This window comes from Salmo trutta, chromosome 27 (assembly GCF_901001165.1).
Source record: "Salmo trutta chromosome 27, fSalTru1.1, whole genome shotgun sequence".
In the NCBI taxonomy this organism is placed as follows: Eukaryota; Metazoa; Chordata; class Actinopteri; order Salmoniformes; family Salmonidae; genus Salmo; species Salmo trutta.
The window spans coordinates 5,661,632-5,684,898 of record NC_042983.1 but is presented as its reverse complement, the minus strand read 5'-3'; the positions used below and the strand labels follow the sequence as shown (position 1 = coordinate 5,684,898).

Here is a 23,267-nt window from a genome sequence, read left to right as displayed (position 1 = left end):
CAATAGATTTCTGCCACTTATCACGGAGTGTGATTACCAAGCTATAGTAATTTCGGATCATTCTCCGCTTACTATGAAACTACTTCTACCAAATACACAGCCTAATTATCGCCCTTGCTATCAGAAGAAACCTTTCTTGCTTTTATATCATCTCAAATTGAGCAATTTCTCGAGCCTAATCAAACCCCTGGAATGTCTCCTAAAATAGTATGGGAATCAACGGAGGCTTATCTAAGGGACCAAATTATTTCGTACAGTGCAGGATTAACCTGTTGGGGATAGGGGGCAGTATTGAGAATTTTGGAAAAAATATGTGCCCATTTTTAACTGCCTCCTACACCAACTCAGAAGCTAGAATATGCATATTATTGTTCAGGTTTGGATAGAAAACACTCTGAATTTTCTAAAACTGTTTGAATGGTGTCTGTGAGTATAACAGAACTCCTATGGCAGGCAAAAACCTGACAAGGTTTCAAGCAGGAAGTACCCTGTCTGACAAGGAGTCGTGCGTCTTGCGTCTGTTTATTGAAAAGTAAGGATCTTAGCTGTAACGTGACAATTCCCAGGGCTCCGATAGGCTCTCAGAACCCGGGAAATACCTGAAGGTTGACGAGGGAGCCTCAGGCTGAAACACATTATCGGCTTTGGTAAGTGGCGGCTCAGAGGACCTTTGAATGAGGCGCGTGCACGATTCGCTCCTGAGGAGAAATTTAATTCGGCTGTTTAGGCTCAATGCATATTCCCGGTCGGAATATTATCCCTTTTCTACGAGATAAATGGCATAAAAATTGGTTTTAAACAGCGGTTGACATGCTTCGAAGTACGGTAATGGAATATTTAGACATTTTTTGTCACGCCAATGCGCCATGCGCGAGACCGTGATGAAGCATTCTGATAGTGTCTAGAACTCACGAACAAAACGTCGCTGTTTGGATATAACGATGGATTATTTGGGACCAAACCAACATTTGTTATTGAAGTAGAAGTCCTGGCAGTGTATTCTGACGAAGAACAAGCAAGGTAAGAACATTTTTCTTATAGGAAATGTGATTTTGGTGGAGGCTGACCTAGGTGGGTGTCTAAATAGCTAGCCCTGTGATGCCGGGCTATGTACTTAGATTATTGCAAAATGTGCTTCATCCGAAAAGCTATTTTAATATCGGACATATCGAGTGCATAGAGGAGTAATGTATCTATAATTCTTAAAATAATTGTTATGCTTTTTGTGAACGTTTATCGTGAGTAATTTAGCAAACTGTTAGTAAATTCCCCGGAAGTTTGCGGGGGTTATGCTAGTTCTGAACGTCACATGCTAATGTAAAAAGCTTTTTTTTTTTATATAAATATGAACTTGATTGAACAGACATGCATGTATTGTATAACACAATGTCCTAGGTGTGTCATCTGATGAAGATCATAAAAGGTTAGTGCTGCATTTAGCTGTGGTTTGGGTTTATGTGACATGATATGCTAGCTTGAAAAATGGGTGTCTGATTATTTCTGGCTGGGCACTCTGCTGACATAATCTAATGTTTTGCTTTCGTTGTAAAGCCTTTTTGAAATCGGACAGTGGGGTTAGATTAACGAGATTCTTGTCTTTAAATAGCTGTAAAATAGTCATATGTTTGAGAAATTGAAGTAATAGTATTTCTAACGATTCAAAAATCGCGCCACTGGATTTCAGTGGCTGTTACGTAGGTGGGACGATTTCGTCCCGCCGGCCCTAGTTAAGGAAGTGCAATATGCCACACCTAGGGGAACTTACAAATCAGATCTTGGATTTGTATATGGCATATTCACACTCTTCATCTGCAGGTTTACCGAAACAACGTTTGCCACTTCAGACAGTTTGATCTTCTTTCAACTCGACAAGCTGAAAATCGAATTAGCAAATCTCGATACAATAACTACGAACATGGAGAAATCAGAGAATCTGCCAGCACACCAGCTGCGTCAGAGAACCGCAAATCAAGCCATACCTGAGATAACTGACGAGCTGGGTAACAAATGTATTGATCATTTAGGGGTCAATTCATGCTTTAATAACTTTTACTCAAAATGATACACTTCGGAATCCGCTGGTAATACTACCTTAATCAACACCTTTTGAGTTCTTAGGTATTCCTACAGTTGAACCTGATAGTGCTGCTGAATTAGAAGAACAGTTGTAATGGTTGTCGTCGGGGATAGAGGACCAAAACGCAGCAGGAATGTGGATGCTCATCTTGATATTTATTTTAAATAAAGAGAACACCAAAACAAAGAACGCACGAACAAACAAAACAGTCTTGTCAGGCTCACACAGGCAAAACAATAAACAATCTCCCACAAACACATACCCATATATAGGACTCTCAATCAGAGGCAACTAGAAAACACCTGCCTCCAATTGAGAGTCCAACCCCAATAAACTAGACAAAGAAATACAAAAGACTAGAGACCACATAGAAATACAAACCTAGAACATAACCCCAAAAACCCGGAAATAATAAATCAAACACCCTACTACATAAAACACCACCCCGAACCACATAAACAAAATACCCTCTGCCACGTCCTGACCAAACTACAATAACAAATAACCCTTATACTGGTCAGGACGTGACAACAGTTCTCTGTAGAAGAGATTGTGTTTTGGCAATTAAATATATGCCGTGTGGTAAATCCCCTGGACCTGACGGATTTCCAAGCAAATTTGATTTGGTAGGGGATCCGTGTGTGTTCTGCCCTCTACCTGTTCTGTCTTATCTGTATAATCATAAAAATGGCAAATAAAAAACGAATTGACTTTATTTAGTTACAAATATGGACAGTCCTTGGATATTTTACTCCCAATCTTGATAAGAAATAACCATATCAGAAACTTCTTTTAAAGACATTTGTAGCCTATTTAATGAATAACATAAATTGGAAACAAATAGAATAATATGAGTAGGCTACACCAACATTAGTTTCCATTCATTTCCACAAGAAAAGAAAATACTTTATTTCAGTTGTACGGAATTATTTTCAAATAGATGTATCGCCCTCAGGATCAAATTGAGGGCAAAATTGTCTTGACAAATGTTGGTTGCAACGAGGACTAAAAGATTACCCTGACGTCTGTAGTAGGAGCGGTAAATCGGTGGCCAATGCTGGTTGTAATTGAGATCAGCTGTGCTGGTGATGTTAGTGTGCATTGACCGTTTAAACGAGGAATCAGCTGGTGATAATCTAGTGGCCAATGGTTGCAATAGGTGTGAGGGAAAAATTATGTATTCACCTTATTTGTATGCTATGTAACACTTATTTACTTAACGAACAGTAAGATATTTCTGTCCTGCTAATGATGTGTTTTATGGTCTCCACTCTAGCACCCTGCAGCTAGTCTGGGTGTTGAGGACATGGGTTCTACTAGAGATAGCTTAAAGCTGAAAATTGATTTGTGTTGGTGATAAAAAACCTAAAAGCTAGCATTCTATAGACAAGATGTGGTGTGTGTGACTCGAGATAGCAAGAGCCTGGAAGAGTTAAGAACAACGCCTCATTGTCTCATCTTCCTGGCATCTGGGAAACTAAGTAAAAGACCATCCTCTGTAGATAACCAAGGTGGCTTATGGGAAGGTTAGAAGTGACTGACTAAGCAATCTTGGTATCAGCTATATAAAAACTGTGCATCGTCTGTAAAGGCTAGACTCTCAGCCTAACAGTCAGTCAAGACTGGTGGGCTGATGCTCATTATTGCAACAATTAATTGATATTAAATAAAGATGATTGTTTGAAGAAATTACCGAGACCAAGTCTCTCTCAGTACTGAATTTCCACGACATAGGCCCTTGAGTTTTCTATACAAAACATACACACATAAAAAAATACTATAGTATTCACTGAAGTTGTTTTTGCAGACTGTAGTATTTAATGTAGTATACTGTAGTATTTAGTTAACTCTAGTAGAAATACTGTAGTAAAAGAACTGTAGTATAAACTATAGTAATTAATGTAATGTTTTTACTTTTTGTGGTATACTGTAGTATTTACTGTAGTGTTTTTGCATATTTACGGTAGTGTTTGTTTTTTATTATCATTGACATAGAATTGGAGGCTTTCTCCTTCAGAGCAAATTTTTCATAACCTATAGGTAGGACTGGGGTCTGAATGGATAGTTCAGCGCTTCTGCTCTTTTCTATAACCTGTAGGGAACACAATTTGGTCTATACTTGACATGTAGGTTTCTCAATTATTAATGGCACAAATTGCGATATGGGGGAGGCAATGGGCAGTGTATATGCAAATTGAATCAAAACAAAGTTTATTTGTCAGGTGCGCCGAATACAACAGGTGAAATGCTTACAGTGAAATGCTTACTTACAGGCTCTAACCAATAGTGCAAAAAAGGTATTAGGTGAACAATAGGTAGGTAAAGAAATAAAAACAACAGTAAAAATACTGAAAAATAACAGTAGCGAGGCTACATTTACATTTACAAGTCATTTAGCAGACGCTCTTATCCAGAGCGACTTACAAATTGGTGCATTCACCTTAAGATATCCAGTGGCTATATACAGTAGTGAGGCTATAAAAGTAGTGAGGTTACATACAGACACCGGTTAGTCAGGCTGATTGAGGTAGTATGTACATGTAGATATGGTTAAAGTGACTATGCATATATGATGAACAGAGAGTAGCAGCAGCATAAAAGAGGGGGTGGGGGGGGGCACACAGTGCAAATAGTCCAGGTAGCCATTTGCTTACCTGTTCAGGAGTCTTATGGCTTGGGGGTAAAAACTGTTGAGAAGCCTTTTTGTCCTAGACTTGGCACTCCGGTACCGCTTGCCATGCGGTAGTAGGGAGAACAGTCTATGACTGGGGTGGCTGGGGTCTTTGACAATTTTTAGGGCTATGGCCAACTGTAGTATTTTGCTATACTGTAGTTAAAAAAGTGTAGTGTTTTTGCAGACTGCAGTGTTTTTGCGGAAATTACTGTAATATTTACTGTAGCATTCTACAGTATACCGCCAACATTCTATAGTAACTACTACACATGATCAAGGGATAATACAGTGTGTAGTATAGTATTCTACAGTTTACTATAGAATTCTATTGTAAGAACTGTAGTATTCTATAGTAAACTGTAGATTTTTTTCATGTGGGCACTTATTATTTCTCTTACAGGTTGGGGTAAAAAACTATGATGGGACCTTTTTTAGGACTAGAAGCACACGCGCGCCCGCACACACACCCGCACACACACCATCATCATCATGACTTCAGAAGGCTGCTGAAAGGAAAGACTGAGGTCTGTAAGTTAGGAGTGTGTGTTTGCTCCCACTATCAGCAGCTGTTCTTTGTGTACAGATGTTTCACGGTTGTTGAGGAACACTGGCCAGTTGGCCATAGCACAGCCGTCGTTGGCAACCAATCAAACGAATACAGAACTCTGTGGTTCCCGGAGAATGCTCAGCCCATGACAGCGTCCCAAATGACACCCTATTCCCCATAGGGCTGTGGTCAAAAGTACTGCACTACAGTATAGGGTATAAGTTGCCATTTGGTACACAGCCTCTGTTTGAGGACCAGTCGTTATCTAGATAGTATCAGCCGTTTCTGTAAACTGGAAGCAAGAAAAGTGTTTGCAGCATTAAACTATTTGAGCATCATTTTAGGTACCCCCAGTTGCAAGGTGGTGCATATTCTTAACACTTCAGTAATGCATGTCAAGAACTCAAAACCAGAGAAAGCTCACTAGTGACCATTTGAAAATGAAGGAAAAACAGTAGTATGCACTAGACTTGTTATGATTCTCGTTATATAGCCAATAAGCAAACTTTTGAAATGGTTAAAATGACATGTTCTACATGTTTTGCCACCTGTCTGAAGCTTATCCATACCCGCTCTAACTTTTTAAAAGTCCAGAAACAAAGTGAGGCTTAGTTTCATTCCATAGTCTACACCCATTTACTAGTGTGAGAGGAGAGCTTCCTGTGTGGGATCTCTCTCCTCTCTCCTTCCAAAGATCTGTTCAACTGATTGAATACTCATCAGCTGGCCAACAGAGACTCGTAACTTGGGCTCTGGGCAGAGGAGGAGAAAAGGAGGAGAATAGGAGAAAAGGCAGAGGAGAGAATTGAGGACTCCCTATGGAAGTGAGTCCTGTTAAACCACTACCAGACAGGCACAGAGAGAGAGACATTCTAGATCCCTCAGATTGACCCACCATTGTGTGAGGGAGCAGTTTCTACAAACAGACTGGCCAAGAGCTGTTCACTTTAACCCACTTCCAATGGACAGAGTCCATTTGAGCAGCAGCCAGTGCATCGAAAGTACATTGCACCACTGCGGGTACAACCCTCTCTGTTACTCCATATTCTGAACTCAGAGACTGGGAGCATAGTTTAACAAACAATGTGGTAACAAAATATGGCCAGTTGGACATTCCTGAAATATGGTCCCTGAGATTGCACCATTCAGGAGACACACCATTTACACGGTTATTATACCAAAACAATTGCGGTTCCCCTCTTTTCACTCATGATTTATTTACATTATATTGGTTTTACATATTTTTTTTGTCCTAGAGAAGTAGTGGTTATTAAACATATATTTAATGCATGTCTTCACGGGCTGTATGGGGGGTGAACATGTAGCCCATCATGTCCCTCTGTCCGTCCGTCCCCGTCACAGCCCAGTCCAACTTCACTACTGATCTGATGCGGTTTGACTGGCTAGAAAAGAAAAGGCTGCTGTTTGCTCAACCACCCACCTTTTCCAATGTGTGCAAATACAGGACTCTGCAACTGATGTCTGACATAACATTCGATAACAAGTGTCAATGCCATGTACTATGCAAGAAAGGACACTGATTCACGTGTTGCAGATTTTAAACAAAAAAAAGAGCAAGAGATCTGATTGAGAAAAAATTGTTAGTGTTATACTGTGTATGAGATGACTGTGAGAGCTAAATGTCAGTAACAGTGAGATACGATATGAGTGTCATGTTTTAACACATCACTCTCTCTCTACAGTGGTAACAATGACATGAGACAAACGTGAGTGTGTGAGGCGAGTAGTAGCAGCCTACCTGATGATGTCACAGCAGACAGCCAACCCAGGGAGGGGAAGAGGAGGAGAAATGATGGAGACGCCATGGCGGGGGGGCTTTACTTTGCTGGAGAGAGGGGGGGGAGAAGGATAATCGTCATCGATGACATCTCCGTGTGAAATATTAAGCCAATATCTCTACCCAGCGCTCTCTCTCTCTTTCCCTCCCCATCCCTCTCTCTCTCTCCCCCTGTTAGCACAAACTGTGACTGCCATTTATTTTCAGCTGGCCAATGTGAAACCTAAGCCCAGACAACACATAATTAACCTCCAATAAGCTACTGAGACGCTTCACACTACTGTGCACAAGACATGTTAGACCATGTGTTTGCATAGTGTGTGTGTGTGTGTGTCCTTAATATCAGAGGTATAACTTGCATGCATATGGAATGGTTTCCTCTCAGGCTATATGCATTGATTGTAAGATCTTCATTTGAGACAGTTCGCTACAGCAGGAAAATAATCCTGTAGCAACAGGAAATGTGAACTATTTGTATTATAATTAATGGAAATGTATGGGGTTGATACATTTTTCGCTAGGGAAAATTAAGTCTGACATTTTAAAGTGGAAATTACAAACTTTAGAAGCCTTTTAAACCTTGAATACACTAGAAGTTGGCATTTCCTGCTGTTCAGGAAAATTCTCGGCCACAAAAGAGTGATCAAATTTAGAGCCTTCTGAACAGAACCACTATTGTTTTCATTACGTTTCACTGTTCCGACCAGCATAATAAAGTTCTGAACTGCTTAGAACCAAAACAAAAGTACCAGTTTATATCGTTGGCTTTCTGTTCCTTTTTTGGCCTGTGAAATCGACATCGTTTTTCCATTTAGATCATTAAATTACTCCACCAATCAGTGGGGATAGAGCAGCTTGCTATGGACCGGGTAAGCTTGTTTACAAGTGTACTGTAGGGCGCAAGCTGTGACAGAGATTTTGTGGGTGGGGAGAGAGAGAAAGTGAGGGGTGGACATGGAGGAGGGTTGGCTTGAAGCGCTGGGCATCATGATATGACACGCATTATAATGTATTTAGGATATTAGAAGTAGGCCTATCATTACTTCACTGAATTACATAGCTAATTATAACTAGCAGCTAAGATACCTACTGAGGAGCTGTTAATATAGAAGAACTTTGAACATGAGTTGCCTCAACGCCCTGGACAAGAGCAAGCTAACAAGCTTGTGTGTGGGGCAGCGGTACCAGAATTCAAAACACGTCTAACCTTTTTGTAGATAATAAATACATCTGGCCCTTCTTTGGACACTGTGTTAACAAACCGCCAAATGAGCTTCAACGCCATACAACACTCCTTCTGTGGCCTCCAACTACTCTTAAATGCTAGTAAAACGAAATGCATGCTCTTCAACCGATCGCTGCCCGCACCCGCCCGTCCGACTAGCATCTGTCAATCCCCACATCCTCGTCGACAGACTCAATAGCCTTGGTTTCTCAAATGATTGCCTCGCCTGGTTCACCAACTACTTCTCTGATAGAGTTCAGTGTGTCAAATCGGAGGGCCTGTTGTCCGGGCCTCTGGCAGTCTCTATGGGGGTGCCACAGGATTCAATTCTTGGGCCGACTCTTTTCTCTGTATACATCAATGATGTCGTGCTTGCTGCTGGTGAGTCTCTGATCCACCTCTACGCAGACAACGCCATTCTGTATACTTCTGGCCCTTCTTTGGACACTGTGTTAACAACCCTCCAGACGAGCTTCAATGCCATACAACTCTACTTCCGTGGCCTCCAACTGCTCTTAAATACAAGTAAAACTAAATGCATGCTCTTCAACCGATCGCTGCCTGCACCTGCCCGCCCATCCAGCATCACTACTCTGGACGGTTCTGACTTAGAATATGTGGACAACTACAAATACCTAGGTGTCTGGTTAGACTGTAAACTCTCCTTCCAGACTCGCATCAAACATCTCCAATCCAAAGTTAAATCTAGAATTGGCTTCCTATTTCGCAACAAAGCATCTTTCACTCATGCTGCCAAACAGACCCTCGTAAAACTGACTATCCTACGGATCCTTGACTTCGGCGATGTAATTTACAAAATAGCCTCCCAACACTCTACTCAGCAAATTGGATGCAAACTATCACAGTGCCATCCGTTTTGTCACCAAAGCTCTATATACTACCCACCACTGCAACCTGTATGCTCTCGTTGGCTGGTCCTCGCTACATATTTATCGCCAAACCCACTGGCTCCAGGTCATCTATAAGTCTTTGCTAGGTAAAGCTCCGCCTTATCTCAGCTCACTGGTCACCATAGCAACACCCACCCGTAGCACACGCTCCAGCAGGTATATTTCACTGGTCATCCCCAAAGCCAACACCTCCTTTGGCTGCCTTTCCTTCCAGTTCTCTGCTGCCAATGACTGGACCGAATTGCAAAAATCACTGAAGTTGGAGACTTATATCTCCCTCACTAACTAACTTTAAGTGTCAGCTGTCAGAGCAGCTTACCGATCGATGCAGCTGTACACAGCACATCTGTAAATAGCCCATCCAACCAACTACCTACCTCATCCCCATATTAGTTTTGTTTTTCTGCTCTTTTGCACACCAGTATTTCTATTGCACATCCTCATCTACACATATATCACTCCAGTGTCAATTGCTAAATGGTAATTACTTCGCCACTATTGGCCTATTCATTGCCTTATCTCCTATATAAATAGATAAATCAAATTTGTATAACAAAAAATGACATGATAATGACCTTAATGGGTGAGGCATAACATTTGCATGCCCCTACATGGGTTCTCTGCTCCCAACTAGAAGCCACAACAACTATGGCCGCACGTGTACTACTCCAAGTGGAAGTTGCAGCAAAGACGCACAGGACTCCATGACCCTGTTGCACATTTTGTAGGCCTAAGCATGGCTCTCCTGCTGCTGTTGAGGAGTAGCAGAGGATTGTATTTTCGGGGAAGGAAAGGGGGAATCGAACTCACACATTCGCCAAATCTAAAAGATTACAAGCCTAGCACACTGGCAGCTTCCACCACCTACAAGCAATGTTAAATGGGGGGGGGGGGGGGGGGGGGGGGGGGGGAGTGGTTAGTGATGTTATTAAATACACAAATGTAATTATTGATTTCGCGCGACAGAGTCAAACTGCATTGTTATGACAGAGTCAAGCTGCATTGTTATGATCGTCACATATGCATTATTCGACTCTGGAGGAGCAGCAATGGATAGTTTTTTTTTCATGAAGCTCCCAACGAACAGTTATTGTGCTGACATTGCTTCCAGAGGCAGTTTGGAACTCAGTAGTGAGTGTCGCAACCGAGTGCAGGCAATTTTTACACACTACGAGCTTCAGCACTCGGCGGTCTCGTTCTGTGAACTTGTGTGGCCTACCACTTCGTGGCTGAACCGTTGTTGCTCCTAGACGTTTCCACTTCACAATAACAGCACTTACAGTTGACAGGGGCCGCTCTAGCAGGGCAGAAATTTGACGGAGCCCCGTTGAAAGTCACTGAGCTCTTCAGTACGGCCCATTCTACTGCCAATGTTTTGCTATGGAGATTGCATGGCGGTGTGCTGTCAGCAACAGGTGTGGCTAAAATAGCCAAATCCACTCATTTGAAGGGGTGTCCACATACACTACATGGCCAAAAGTATCTCCTTCCTTGCATTCTCCTTCCTTGCATTCCAAACCAAATATTCCTTACCTAGCAGTCTCTCGGTATAGCAGGTTTCACTAAGGATGCTGGCTGTATGAGTGGAGGATGAGGGCTGCAGTAGAAAGATGAGATGAAGTTCATTGGCCATTGACTTTAAATCACTTATTGGTAGGATGTGAGGGATTGGCACCATTTCAGTTCTTTACAGAAACCCTAACATCAAGCTAACTTTTACTTTGTTTAACGTAGCTTGCCTACCATGGACTTAAAAGTCTACAATGAATCTGGGACAGAAGTAGATGAAGTGTGTAGGTATCTTCTTCAGAGACCAGACCTCATTGTGTTAAAAATGTGTTTACTCAATGAAAAGACTCCTGATGGTGAGTTATTTGTGGCCCACATGATATGGCCCACATCCGTCGGGAGTCTGGCAGGCCAAACCTAATTCTGTTTGCACAGTTTGGTACTCGGATCCAGACGGAGGTCTTATGGTACAGTAAAGGTGGGGCCTCCCCATCCCCCAAACAATGCGGGGGGCACCACAGACATTTAAATGCCAAACACGCTGATAGGAGGTTGACTTGTACAATGCATGCGTCTCAATTCACAGTGGTTTCAGAGTCCCACAATAAAAGCTACGACGCTAATGTTCTCTGGGTGTCACTGAGTATACTGATACCTACAGTGGGGAGAACAAGTATTTGATACACTGCAGGTTTTCCTACTTACAAAGCATGTAGAGGTCTGTAATTTTTATCATAGGTACACTTCAACTGTGAGAGACGGAATCTAAAACAAAAAGAAAATCACATTGTATGATTTTTAAGTAATTCATTTGCATTTTATTGCATGACATAAGTATTTGATACATCAGAAAAGCAGAACTTAATATTTGGTACAGAAACCTTTGTTTGCAATTACAGAGATCATACGTTTCCTGTAGTTCTTGACCAGGTTTGCACACACTGCAGCAGGGATTTTGGCCCACTCCTCCATACAGACCTTCTCCAGATCCTTCAGGTTTCGGGGCTGTCGCTGGGAAATACAGACTTTCAGCTCCTTCCAAAGATTTTCTATTGGGTTCAGGTCTGGAGACTGGCTAGGCCACTCCGGGACCTTGAGATGCTTCTTACGGAGCCACTCCTTAGTTGCCCTGGCTGTGTGTTTCGGGTCGTTGTCATGCTGGAAGACCCAGCCACGACCCATCTTCAATGCTCTTACTGAGGGAAGGAGGTTGTTGGCCAAGATCTCGCGATACACGGCCCCATCCATCCACCCCTCAATAAGGTGCAGTCATCCTGTCCCCTTTGCAGAAAAGCATCCCCAAAGAATGATGTTTCCACCTCCATGCTTCATGGTTGGGATGGTGTTCTTGGGGTTGTACTCATCCTTCTTCTTCCTCCAAACACGGCGAGTGGAGTTTAGACCAAAAAGCTATATTTTTGTCTCATCAGACCACATGACCTTCTCCCATTCCTCCTCTGGATCATCCAGATGGTCATTGGCAAACTTCAGACGGGCCTGGACATGCGCTGGCTTGAGCAGGGGGACCTTGTGTGCGCTGCAGGATTTTAATCCATGACGGCGTAGTGTGTAACTAATGGTTTTCTTTGAGACTGTGGTCCCAGCTCACTTCAGGTCATTGACCAGGTCCTGACATGTAGTTCTGGGCTGATCCCTCACCTTCCTCATGATCATTGATGCCCCACGAGGTGAGATCTTGCATGGAGCCCCAGAACGAGGGTGATTGACCATCATCTTGAACTTCTTCCATTTTCTAATAATTGCGCCAACAGTTATTGCCTTCTCACCAAGCTGCTTGCCTATTGTCCTGTAGCCCATTCCAGCCTTGTGCAGGTCTACAATTTTATCCCTGATGTCCTTACACAGCTCTCTGGTCTTGGCCATTGTGGAGAGGTTGGAGTCTGTTTGATTGAGTGTGTGGACAGTTGTCTTTTATACAGGCAACGAGTTCAAACAGGTGCAGTTAATACAGGTAATGAGTGGAGAACAGGAGGGCTTCTTAAAGGAAAACTAACAGGTCTGTGAGAGCCAGAATTCTTACTGGTTGGTAGGTGATCAAATACTTATGTCATGCAATAAAATGCAAATTAATTACTTAAAAATCATACAATGTGATTTTCTGGATTTTTGTTTTAGATTCCGTCTCTCACAGTTGAAGTGTACCTATGATAAAAAATGACAGACCTCTACATGCTTTGTAAGTAGGAAAACCTGCAAAATCGGCAGTGTATCAAATACTTGTTCTCCCCACTGTATGGATTGTGGATCAATAACATGGGTTTAGGATGTACAGTGAAATAGGTATGCCCCCAATGCAATTCTAAAGTCTAATACAACCAGTGTGATTAACAGATTTGTCAAATTAACTAATTATTGTATTTTGTGGAATTTATATAAGAACATTATTTGTATTAATTTGCATCGCTTTCAATTACCGCTTTCAATTCTATTTCACCCCAGCTGCCAAACTTACCCTGATTCAGATGACCATCCTACCCACACTAGACTACGGAGACATAATTTATAGATCGGCAGGTAAGGGTGCTCTCGAGCGGCTAGATGTTCTTTACCATTCGGCCATCAGATTTGCCACCAATGCTCCTTATAGGACACATCAATGCACTCTATACTCCTCTGTAAACTGGTCATCTCTGTATACCCGTCGCAAGACCAACTGATTGATGCTTATTTATAAAACCCTCTTAGGCCTCACTCCCCCCTATCTGAGATATCTACTGCAGCCCTCATCCTCCACATACAACACCCATTCTGCCAGCCACATTCTGTTAAAGATCCCCAAAGCACATACATCCCTGGGTCGCTCCTCTTTTCAGTTCACTGCAGCTAGCGACTGGAACGAGCTGCAACAAACACTCATACTGGACAGTTTTATCTCAATCTCTTCCTTCAAAGACTCCATCATGGACACTCTTACTGACAGCTGTGGCTGCTTTGTGTGATGTATTGTTGTCTCTACCTTCTTACCCGTTGTGCTTTGTGTGTGTCCAATGTTTGTACCATGTTTTGTGCTGCTGCAATGTTGTGTTGCTACCATGCTGTGTTGTCATGTGTTGCTGCTTTGCTATGTTGTTGTCTTATTGGGTGACGGGACCATCGCTCATCATGTGGAGTGTCATGATTTGTGGATTCTTGTTCTTGACATCCCTTAGGACAGGATTCAGGGGAGACCAGACTGCTATCTCATCATGTCTAAGGGAGTCAGATATGATGGCGTAGGACTGGCTTCCCTCTGATGTTTATACAACACTTGCATGGATCGTAGCCTGCTGTCTACTCCCCCCAAAGTGGAACACCTGAATTTCTGTGGCCAATTAGCAACTGAGTCAGCAGTAATCTATGTCCTGACGATACAGGCATTTGCTTGATAGAGGCATCTGCAAATTGACCCTCAATTAAGAAACAGAAAAAACTAGGTTATTTATGCAAAGGTATTTTCAGTACAAAACTGACATAAAACACACTTATCCTACAAAAACGTGTGTTTTTACTTACAAGGAGATGATGTATTTGGGTGTAAAAATAATAATAATTAATATTATTTATAACTTAAATTTGTACTAATGTTTCTGCCACCGTCTCTTATGACCAAAAAGAGCTTCTAGATAACAGGACAGCGATTACTCACCTCGTACTGGAAGAATATTTTTTTTACTTCAGACACCTAACAAGGCCCTCATCCCCATCATTCCCAGGAGAAAGAGACGGAGATATCGGGGACGTAGGTTGGGGTGCCTTGTAAGGATCCGACGGCGAGTGAGTAATCTGCCTTTACCATCGGTCCTATTAGCCAACGTACAATCATTGGATAATAAAATAGACTAACTACGATCACGTATATCCTACCAGCGGGACATTAACTGTAATATCTTATGTTTCACAGAGTCGTGGCTGAACGATGATATGAATAACATACAGCCGGCGCGTTTTACGCTGTATCGGCAGGATAGAACAGCCACCTCTGGTAAGACAAGGGGTGGCGGTCTATGTATATTTGTAAACAACAGCTGGTGCACGAAATCTAGTAGTAAGAAAGTCTCTAGGTTTTGCTCGCCTGAGGTAGATAATCAAATGATAAGCTGTAGCTTTCATCTATATTCTTCGAAGCTGTCTATTTACCACCACAAACCGATGCTGGCACTAAGACCACACTCAATGAACTGTGTACGGCCATAAGCAAACAGGAAAACACTCATCCAGAGGCGGCGCTCCTAGTGGCCGGGGACTTTAATGCAGGGAAACTTACGTACATACCCTAACCAGAAGCCATGGGGATTACAGTAAACATCTGCACTGAGCTAAAGGGTAGAGCTGCCATTTTCAAGGAGTGGGCTCTAACCCGGAAGCTTATAAGAAATCCCGGTATGCCCTCTGGCGAACCATCAAACAGGTCAACATTCACAAGGCCACAGGGCCAGACGGATTACCAGGATGTGTACTCCGATCATGCGCTGCCAACTATCTTCACTGATATTTTCAACCTGTCCCTGACTGAGTCTGTAATATCAACATCTTTCAAGCAGACCACCATAGTCCCTGTGCCCAAGAACACTAAGGTAACCTGCCTAAAAGACTACCGACCCGTAGCACTCACGTCTGTAGCCATGAAGTGCTTTGAAAGGCTGGTCAAGGCTCGCATCAACACCATTATCCCAGAAACCCTAGACCAACTCCAATTTGCATACCGCCCCAACAAATCCCCAGATGATGCAACCTCTATTGCACTCCACACTGCCCTTTCCCACCTGGAAAAAAGGAACACCTATGTGAGAATGCCATTAATTGACTACAGCTCAGCGTTAAACACCATAATGACCTCAAAGCTCATCACTAAGCTTAGGACCCTGAGACTTAACAACACCTCCCTCTGCAACTGGATCCTGGACTTCCTGTCGGACCCCAGGTAGTAAGGGTGGGTAACAAGACATCCGCCACGCTAATCCTCAACACAGGGGCCCCTTAGGGGTGCGAGCTCAGTCCCCTCCTATACTCCCTGTTCACTCATGACTGCATGGCCAGGCACGACTCCAACACCATCATTAAGTTTGCCGATGACAACAGTGGAAGGCCTGATCACCGACCACGATGAGACAGCCTATAGGGAGGAGGTCAGAGACCTGGCTGTGTGGTTTCAGGATAACAACCTCTACCTCAACGTGATCAAGACAAAGATGATGATTGTGGACTACAGGAAAAGGAGGACCAAGCACACTCCCATTCTCATCGACGGGGCTGTTGTGGAGCATGTTGAGAGCTTCAAGTTCCTTGGTGTACACATCACCAACAAACTATCATGGTCCAAACACACCAAGACAGTCATGAAGAGGGCACGACAAAGCCTATTCCCCCTCAGGAGACTGAAAAGATTTGGCATGGTCCTCAGATCCTCATAAAGTTCTACAGCTGCACCATGGAGAGCATCCTGACTGGTTGCATCACTGCCTGGTATGGCAACTGCTCGGCCTCTGACCGCAAGGCACTACAGAGGGTAGTGTGTACGGCCCAGTACATCACTGGGGCCAAGCTTCCTGCTATCCAGGACCTATATACCAGGCGGTGTCAGAGGAAAGCCCTAAAAATTGTCAAAGACTCCAGCCACCCTAGTCATAGACGGTTCTCTCTGCTACCGTATGGCAAGCGGTACCGGAGCACCAAGTCTAAGTCCAAAAGGCTTCTTAACAGCTTCTACCCCCAAGCCATAAGACTCCTGAACGGCTAATCAAATGGCTACCCAGACTATTTGCATTGCCCCCCCATTTTACGCTGCTGCTACTCCGTTTATTATCAATGCATAGTCACCAAGTCTACATATTACCTCAATTACCTCAACTTACCAGTGCCCCCACACATTGACTCTGTACAGGTACCCCCTGTATATAGCCTCGCTACTATTATTTTACTGCTGCTTTTTAATTATTTGTTACTTTTATTTATCTATTTTTCACTTAACACTTATTTTTCTTAAAACTGCATCGTTGGTTAAGGGCTTGTAAGTAAGCATTTCACTAAGTTCTACACCTGTTGTATTCAGCGCATGTGACAATTAAAATTTGATTCGAACATATTGACATCATTCAGTACAACAGTTTAGACATATGGTGTAATCGGAATTTCTGGTGACTCCGAATGATCGTTTTGGTTACACCATATGACTTTCCTCACCTAAACATGTTTTAGAGGCAACTGCTTATGCACCCACGTGAACACTTGACTTTGGCATCAAGTATGTATCTTGAGTATCCAAATTAAATATAAGCTTTTCAGATAATTCATCCTTTTTATTGATTTGTAGTAGTCGCACCGAATTATCAGATTTTGGAGGTAAAACCTGACAGGGAGTGGAAATGTAAACTTATCAAACATTTACGAGAGACTTGCTTACCTTTATTCTTAACCAAAGGGTATCTCACAGGCATCTTAATGATGTCACATCCTGTCACGTGAGTACCATTATGTGATTTGATCCAAAATTGTGACTATGTCGGTCGCACCGAACGATAGTCATGATGGCTATTTTTCCGGACAAAAGTATTTAAAACCGTTCTGCCTAACCTGTCTTACCCATACAGACGTACAGTGCAATAGACCCTTTAGAAAATCATGCCAGAACAATCATTTGACAGTTTTGTTATAATTTGAGATGTTTTATTAACATTTATATAGATTGCATTTGTCTTCGGACAGTTGTATGACTTAAGAGCACTGAAAGTGACAGTTTTGTTCACATTTAACCATTAACTATTTTAGGACTAAATAAAAGAGAAGGGGCATAGTTACATAACATCAAATGTGTATAAATTGGTTGTTGATTTTGGAAAATATTTATTTCGGACCACAAAATATGCACGTCATGTCATTGACCCAAATGTCTGCAATCCAGAATTCCATCCTTAGTTTTTTTTTTTACGTTCATACTCGCATCTAAAACACATCGCTATGACTTCACTGCTCTTAGCATTGTATTACTGAAAGAACATTAGATGTCACTTTTACATTAATATTGTAGGCTGGCTAGGCCTAACTCATTTGTATTGGAGCAAGACAGGGCCGGTTCTAGCAGTGTGTAATACAATACACTAAAATCTGAGTACTATACATTTAATGTAACACCCACCACCCACATAAAATTAGGGCTGTGACAGTGATGGAATTAAAACAAAATTAACCTTTTATTATTTACCTAGGCTAACGGTAATTGGCCAGCCAAATGACCGCAGTCTCTGTAATAACCGTTCAAATAGCAAAAAAATAGAAATACATATCATTTTTTTGCCACACATTTTCTCCTCTCCACTCCTGACTGCATGTGCTGCCATAGATATAGAATGAATAGAACAGGCATCCCTAGTCAAGTCAATGATGGCATAATGGTTGGACTGGCGGCCATTGTTGTGTACCCATAGGCGCAAAGCAGGAAGTAAAAGCAGGAAGTGTACCCATCAATATGTGCTGTGATTTGTTGATTCAACTCACATTACAAAAAATACTTTCCAATACATGAGCCACATCAGTTAACATCATTTGATTGAACATTCTACATTACCATGGAAATGATTGCAACGCAGCCATTAAGAGTGTACTCATGAGTTTACCAGTCGAATTGCCAGGGTTAGAGGTTCCAAGCCCATTTCATTCTATGTCTATGTGTGCTGCTGCTGCACCTTGCTTACGCCTTTCTGTGTGTGCTAGTTTGTTTTCATCACGTTGTTAAGAGTCAATGTCACTGCAGAAAACGACTAAACCGCACAAATGGCCGGCTTCAGTCAGGTGTTTGTCCCACCCCCAAAAAACGGTTACCATGGTTATTTTATTTTCATTATGGTTTTCATCCATAACCATCAATTACACTAATTGTGCCAGCCATACATAAAATTAGATTTTCCGCTTTTTTCTCACCTTTCTTTAAACATCTGTAAAAGGCGCTGTTTGGGTAGAGATCTAACCAATCCACATTTCAAGTATTTATAAATGTAGTAACAAATGAAAAGCCCTTGTCAACCCACTCTGTACCCAGAGGACCACTCAGACTGACAGACAGGGGGACTAGTGTTAATGTAACACATAACAGAGAACCCTCCTCTCTTCTCAATCTTTACTGCTGTTCCCACACACACTGGGATTGACAGGCCCATCATTGCAGCCTGAGATTGGAGTGTGTGTGTGTGTGTGTGTGTGTGTGTGTGTGTGTGTGTGTGTTCATTTAAGGGTTTTTAGAGAGCTGGACTTGTAGAAGGTAGATTTAATGGTCTATGTGGGTGGACGAACACTACAAATAGAGCTGATGGAACTGGTCTCTTAAAAGGCGTCTGTCCTCATTTATTTAAAAAAAAACTCTGTTTTTAGCCACATGCAGTACATTACGTATGGCAGATAGCCTGCACACCCGTCCATTACAGAGAGAGACAGCGGAGGTGGTCTTTGAAGTCCAATGCTATTCACTATACTAATTTCTAAAAGGTCCCTATCGCTGTCCTCTGCACTGAGCACTCAGACGTAATTACAAAAGGGGGAAACAAAGTTTGATGTCTGTAAAGCCTATGCTATATTCTATTCAGTTCATTTCTGCTCAACCCGTACCTGATTCTGAATAGTGAATGACCATGCACTAGACCAGGGGTAGTCAAGAACTATTTGACAAAGTCCGGTCCCAGAAACTCCCTAGGTGGCAAAGGCCCGAATAGATATTGTCATTTATCGGCGTTGTAACCAACCCCCATCTCGCAACCCATGAGATCCCAAACTGTTCAAACAGTTCACACCTTTCTTGATGGCAGAGAGAAATATTTTCAGTTTTAAAGCTCCTTTCCTGCAATTCTACACATTTTGCCATGCATTATGTGTGTTCATATGAGACATGGGGTCGAAGCCCAACTGAGTTCCCCCCCTCCCCCCCAAAAAACTGTGGCCCGTATTGACCCCGTTCTGGGTCCGGATCCAGCACGTGGTCCGCCTGTTGAGTATGGGGGCAGTAGACCTCCACTCCATAGATTAACAACACAGAGATAATTGAAGCCCTCTCTTATCAGCTCTCCAAACAACTATTTTTAAAACAGATGTGTTCTTTTTTCTGATAAAGATAGGCTAAATAAAAATAAACATGGTTAACAACTTACAGTATCACTCAGCCAGTTGTCTCACTTTTCTTGGTCATGCAACAATGTACACACGTTCGCACACATGCAGGCAAACGCAAACCACACACACAATTCCTTCACTTTATCATGACCACCTGGCAATGATGTGAGATATTGGTTTCCAATGCAAGTCTCCCCCAATGAATATTACCCCCATGGCTGAGGCAGGGGCGTGTATGTGTAGTGGCATCTGCGTGTAGGCTAGGAATAGGGCTGGGCGATATATATCGTAATTTGAAGATTTATGGATCCACATACTGGTATGGATTTTTACAATAAGATCTATAACAATATTTTGATGTAGTGCTGAATAAATGAAAAGTGGTACAAATTGGACTACTTCACAGTCAGTTTGGTCCTAGTTTGGTTGAGCAATCAGAATGGAGAAAGGCCATTAAAACCATTTCGAATTTTTGCTGTTCATGCACTAGTACTCCTAAAAAATGTTTTATGACTTTTATCATTCTGAAACATGAAATACCATTAAATACCGCTATACCGTCCAAAATGTGAAAAAATATTGTGATATGATATTTTGGCCTTTGCTAGGCCTAACATGCTGACCAGACCGCCCGCGTTGCATATGCGAGCGGTGCAAAAATAAATGTAAACATACAGCTCGCGCACGCGCGTCAACGGGAGTCTGCGTAGCCAGGCCCTAAAATAGAACTTAGTTCTATTTGACTCTTGACATGCTGCAAGTCCCGCCTCTCCCATCTACTCATTGGTTTTTACGAGTATACACACGTGGGGGATTGAAAGATGAACGAGTGCCACACTCCAGTTGGTGGCGGTAATGCATCTTAAAGTTGGTTGCCAACCTCCATATAAAATCAGAAGAAGAAGAATTAAGGAGGAGAGATGAATCAAAGACAACTAACTAAAAACTAACTATGACTCATAAATGGGTAAAAATCCAAAAAAGATCCAGCAAAGAAAATTACCATATGTATTTCCGGTAAATTAGCAACCCAATGTTTATCTCCCAGGACAAATTAGCTAGGAACAGCAAGATTGCTAAATGTCCATGAATGTTTCCAATGTGTTTCAAACTCTCCCCAAATTAATATAGTTGGTTCACGGTTGGTTTTGGTATTTTAACCTGCGTGTCATGAACGCGTCTGGTGGGGATAGACAAAATCAACATGGGCACAATGGGGCACGATGCAGCACACATTGTGCCCCATTGTCACAGAGTCAGTTTGGTCATCATGTACATCTGCCCAACAAGACAGGAATCAAAATGATTTGGACATAATGTTACACCACCATTCCATTCCCAACTATTGAGGAATAGATTAAATAGACCATGGATCACATTCCTACGGTAGATGCACCCACAACATTGCACCTCAAGATTGACCAATAAAGAACATAGAATATTGTATACTTTCATTCCTGTCTTGTAGCCTGTTTAATGTAAACCCCTAATAAAAATATTTGTTAAATGCATATAGTATCCTATTGCATGCATTGTCTTTTTTTTCTGGACATTCATCATATTTCCCATGCAAAAACCTAGCCTTTGATTGACCAAAAAATAATTATGATTTTACAACAACAAAAAATATGACATGGTTTGTTTATGCCCTGCTTGCAATAGGTCACTCCATGCATGTGGAATTGTAATGCAATAGGTCAGTTCCATACTTCACATTTGGATTTTGTGTCGTTGCCATTTTAGATTAGGCTATCATCCACAAACTGTCAACAGGGGTTGGACTCGGAGCCCTGTGAAATCATTAGGGAATGGAGAATCTTTAACTATTGAAGCAAGAATGGTACAGGATAATGATGGATTAAAGCGTGTTTAAATAGTGAATTCCAGAGGTGTGACATTCATGTTAAAACTACTGAAGTTCTTATGGAAACCGAAACACTCTAACCACCTCCATCTGCATCTTTCATGCAAATAAATACCAAACGCTAACATCGCAGAAACGTGCACCACACACACGCGCCTCATAATCGCTTAGGGCAGATCACTCAAAATAATGAAAATAACTCGTTTCCTTTATATTTTCCGCAAAAAAAAAGAAACAGCTTTAATCAATAATATGGAACAATAAAATTGAATTGCACACCATTATACATGTAGCAACACGATGGTTGATGTTGAACAGCGACTCATCAAAACTTTTTGCTAGTCCCAGTCTGCGAGATTCATCCCCCGAAAAGCATTGAGAAAACATCTCAAATGAAATGCATTTTTATAATTGCCAGACAATTGCATGCATAATTGTATTATATACACGCACTCACCTAATACTATGTTGTCAGCCGGAAAAATGCGTGAGTGGTGTCGACTTCTTACGATTTGTTCATCTGACAGAACCAGGACAGAGAACTGGTCCGCCTTTTAACTCCACGATGTAGCCTACCCCCTCAACGGACGATGTAGCCTTAATAAATAAACAAATCTAATGTTAACATTACCATACTTCAAGCTATGAGTGATCACTACTAACAGCTATTATTTTTTGATTGATTCCTCTATATGACCAAATTGACACTATCGCTATATTAGTTCGTCTTGGATGAAGACTAGTACGACATAGATTCATAGAGGTACAGTGGGTGCTCCTTTCACAGCTCCGGGCTCTCTCCACAGTAAAGCGTGAGAATAAGCGCCCCCGTCCGGAAAATGTTCACGAAATTTCTCCGCGAAATCGAGCGGTTGAGATGCATTTGAAATCGTCAGAATTTCTAGAGATAACAAGCGGTGTGTTTTGGAAATGTGTTCATGTTATGTTCATACCTATGAATTGAATTGTAACCTATCATTTCCAATCTCATCACGGACAATTAAATCCATTTAGCAACTTTTCAACTACTTACTACTGTTACTTAGCATGTTAGCTAACCCTTCCCCTAAACCTTTTAGCTAACCCTTCCCCTAAACCTTTTAGCTAACCCTTCCCCTGACCCTAACCCTTTAACCTAACTCCTAAACTTAACCCAAACCCCTAGCCTAGCTAATGTTAGCCACCTAGCTAGAATTACTAAACATAAAGAACGTTTTTGCAAATTCGTATCATATTGTACGTTTTGCAAATTCGTAAATATGCTACGAATTGTAATTTTTAACATATCATACGAAATGGTTGATGGACATCTACAAATTAATACATACCATACGAAACGGAACTTATCATACTAAATGGAGTGTCTCGGATTTATGTACAGAATAATACGAAATGCTCAGAGCATAGCTTGAGTATAGCTGCAGGCCTTACACAAGTGTCAAGATGTCATTCACAAAATGCCTTATGAACTAACACTCAAGACTTGATTCTGTCTGAAATTATACCTCAAGTCTGTAGCTTGACAGCACAAGTACCTATTTCTATCATCCTTCAATAACTGTTTGAATA

General features: G+C 41.9%; 1 protein-coding gene across 1 annotated transcript in view; it reads right to left on the bottom strand.

The window, feature by feature from the left end:
• ghra (growth hormone receptor a) overlaps window positions 1-22,517 on the bottom strand; it is a 72,953-nt gene extending 50,436 nt beyond the window's left edge. The window contains exons 1-2 of the mRNA XM_029716421.1: window positions 22,156-22,517; window positions 7,058-7,144 (exon numbers count right to left, since the gene is read on the bottom strand). Of these exons, the coding sequence (XP_029572281.1) occupies window positions 7,058-7,124 (67 nt within the window). The 5' untranslated portion in view covers window positions 7,125-7,144; window positions 22,156-22,517. The remainder of the gene's footprint in view (window positions 1-7,057; window positions 7,145-22,155) is intronic.
• Window positions 22,518-23,267: the final 750 nt, after the last annotated feature.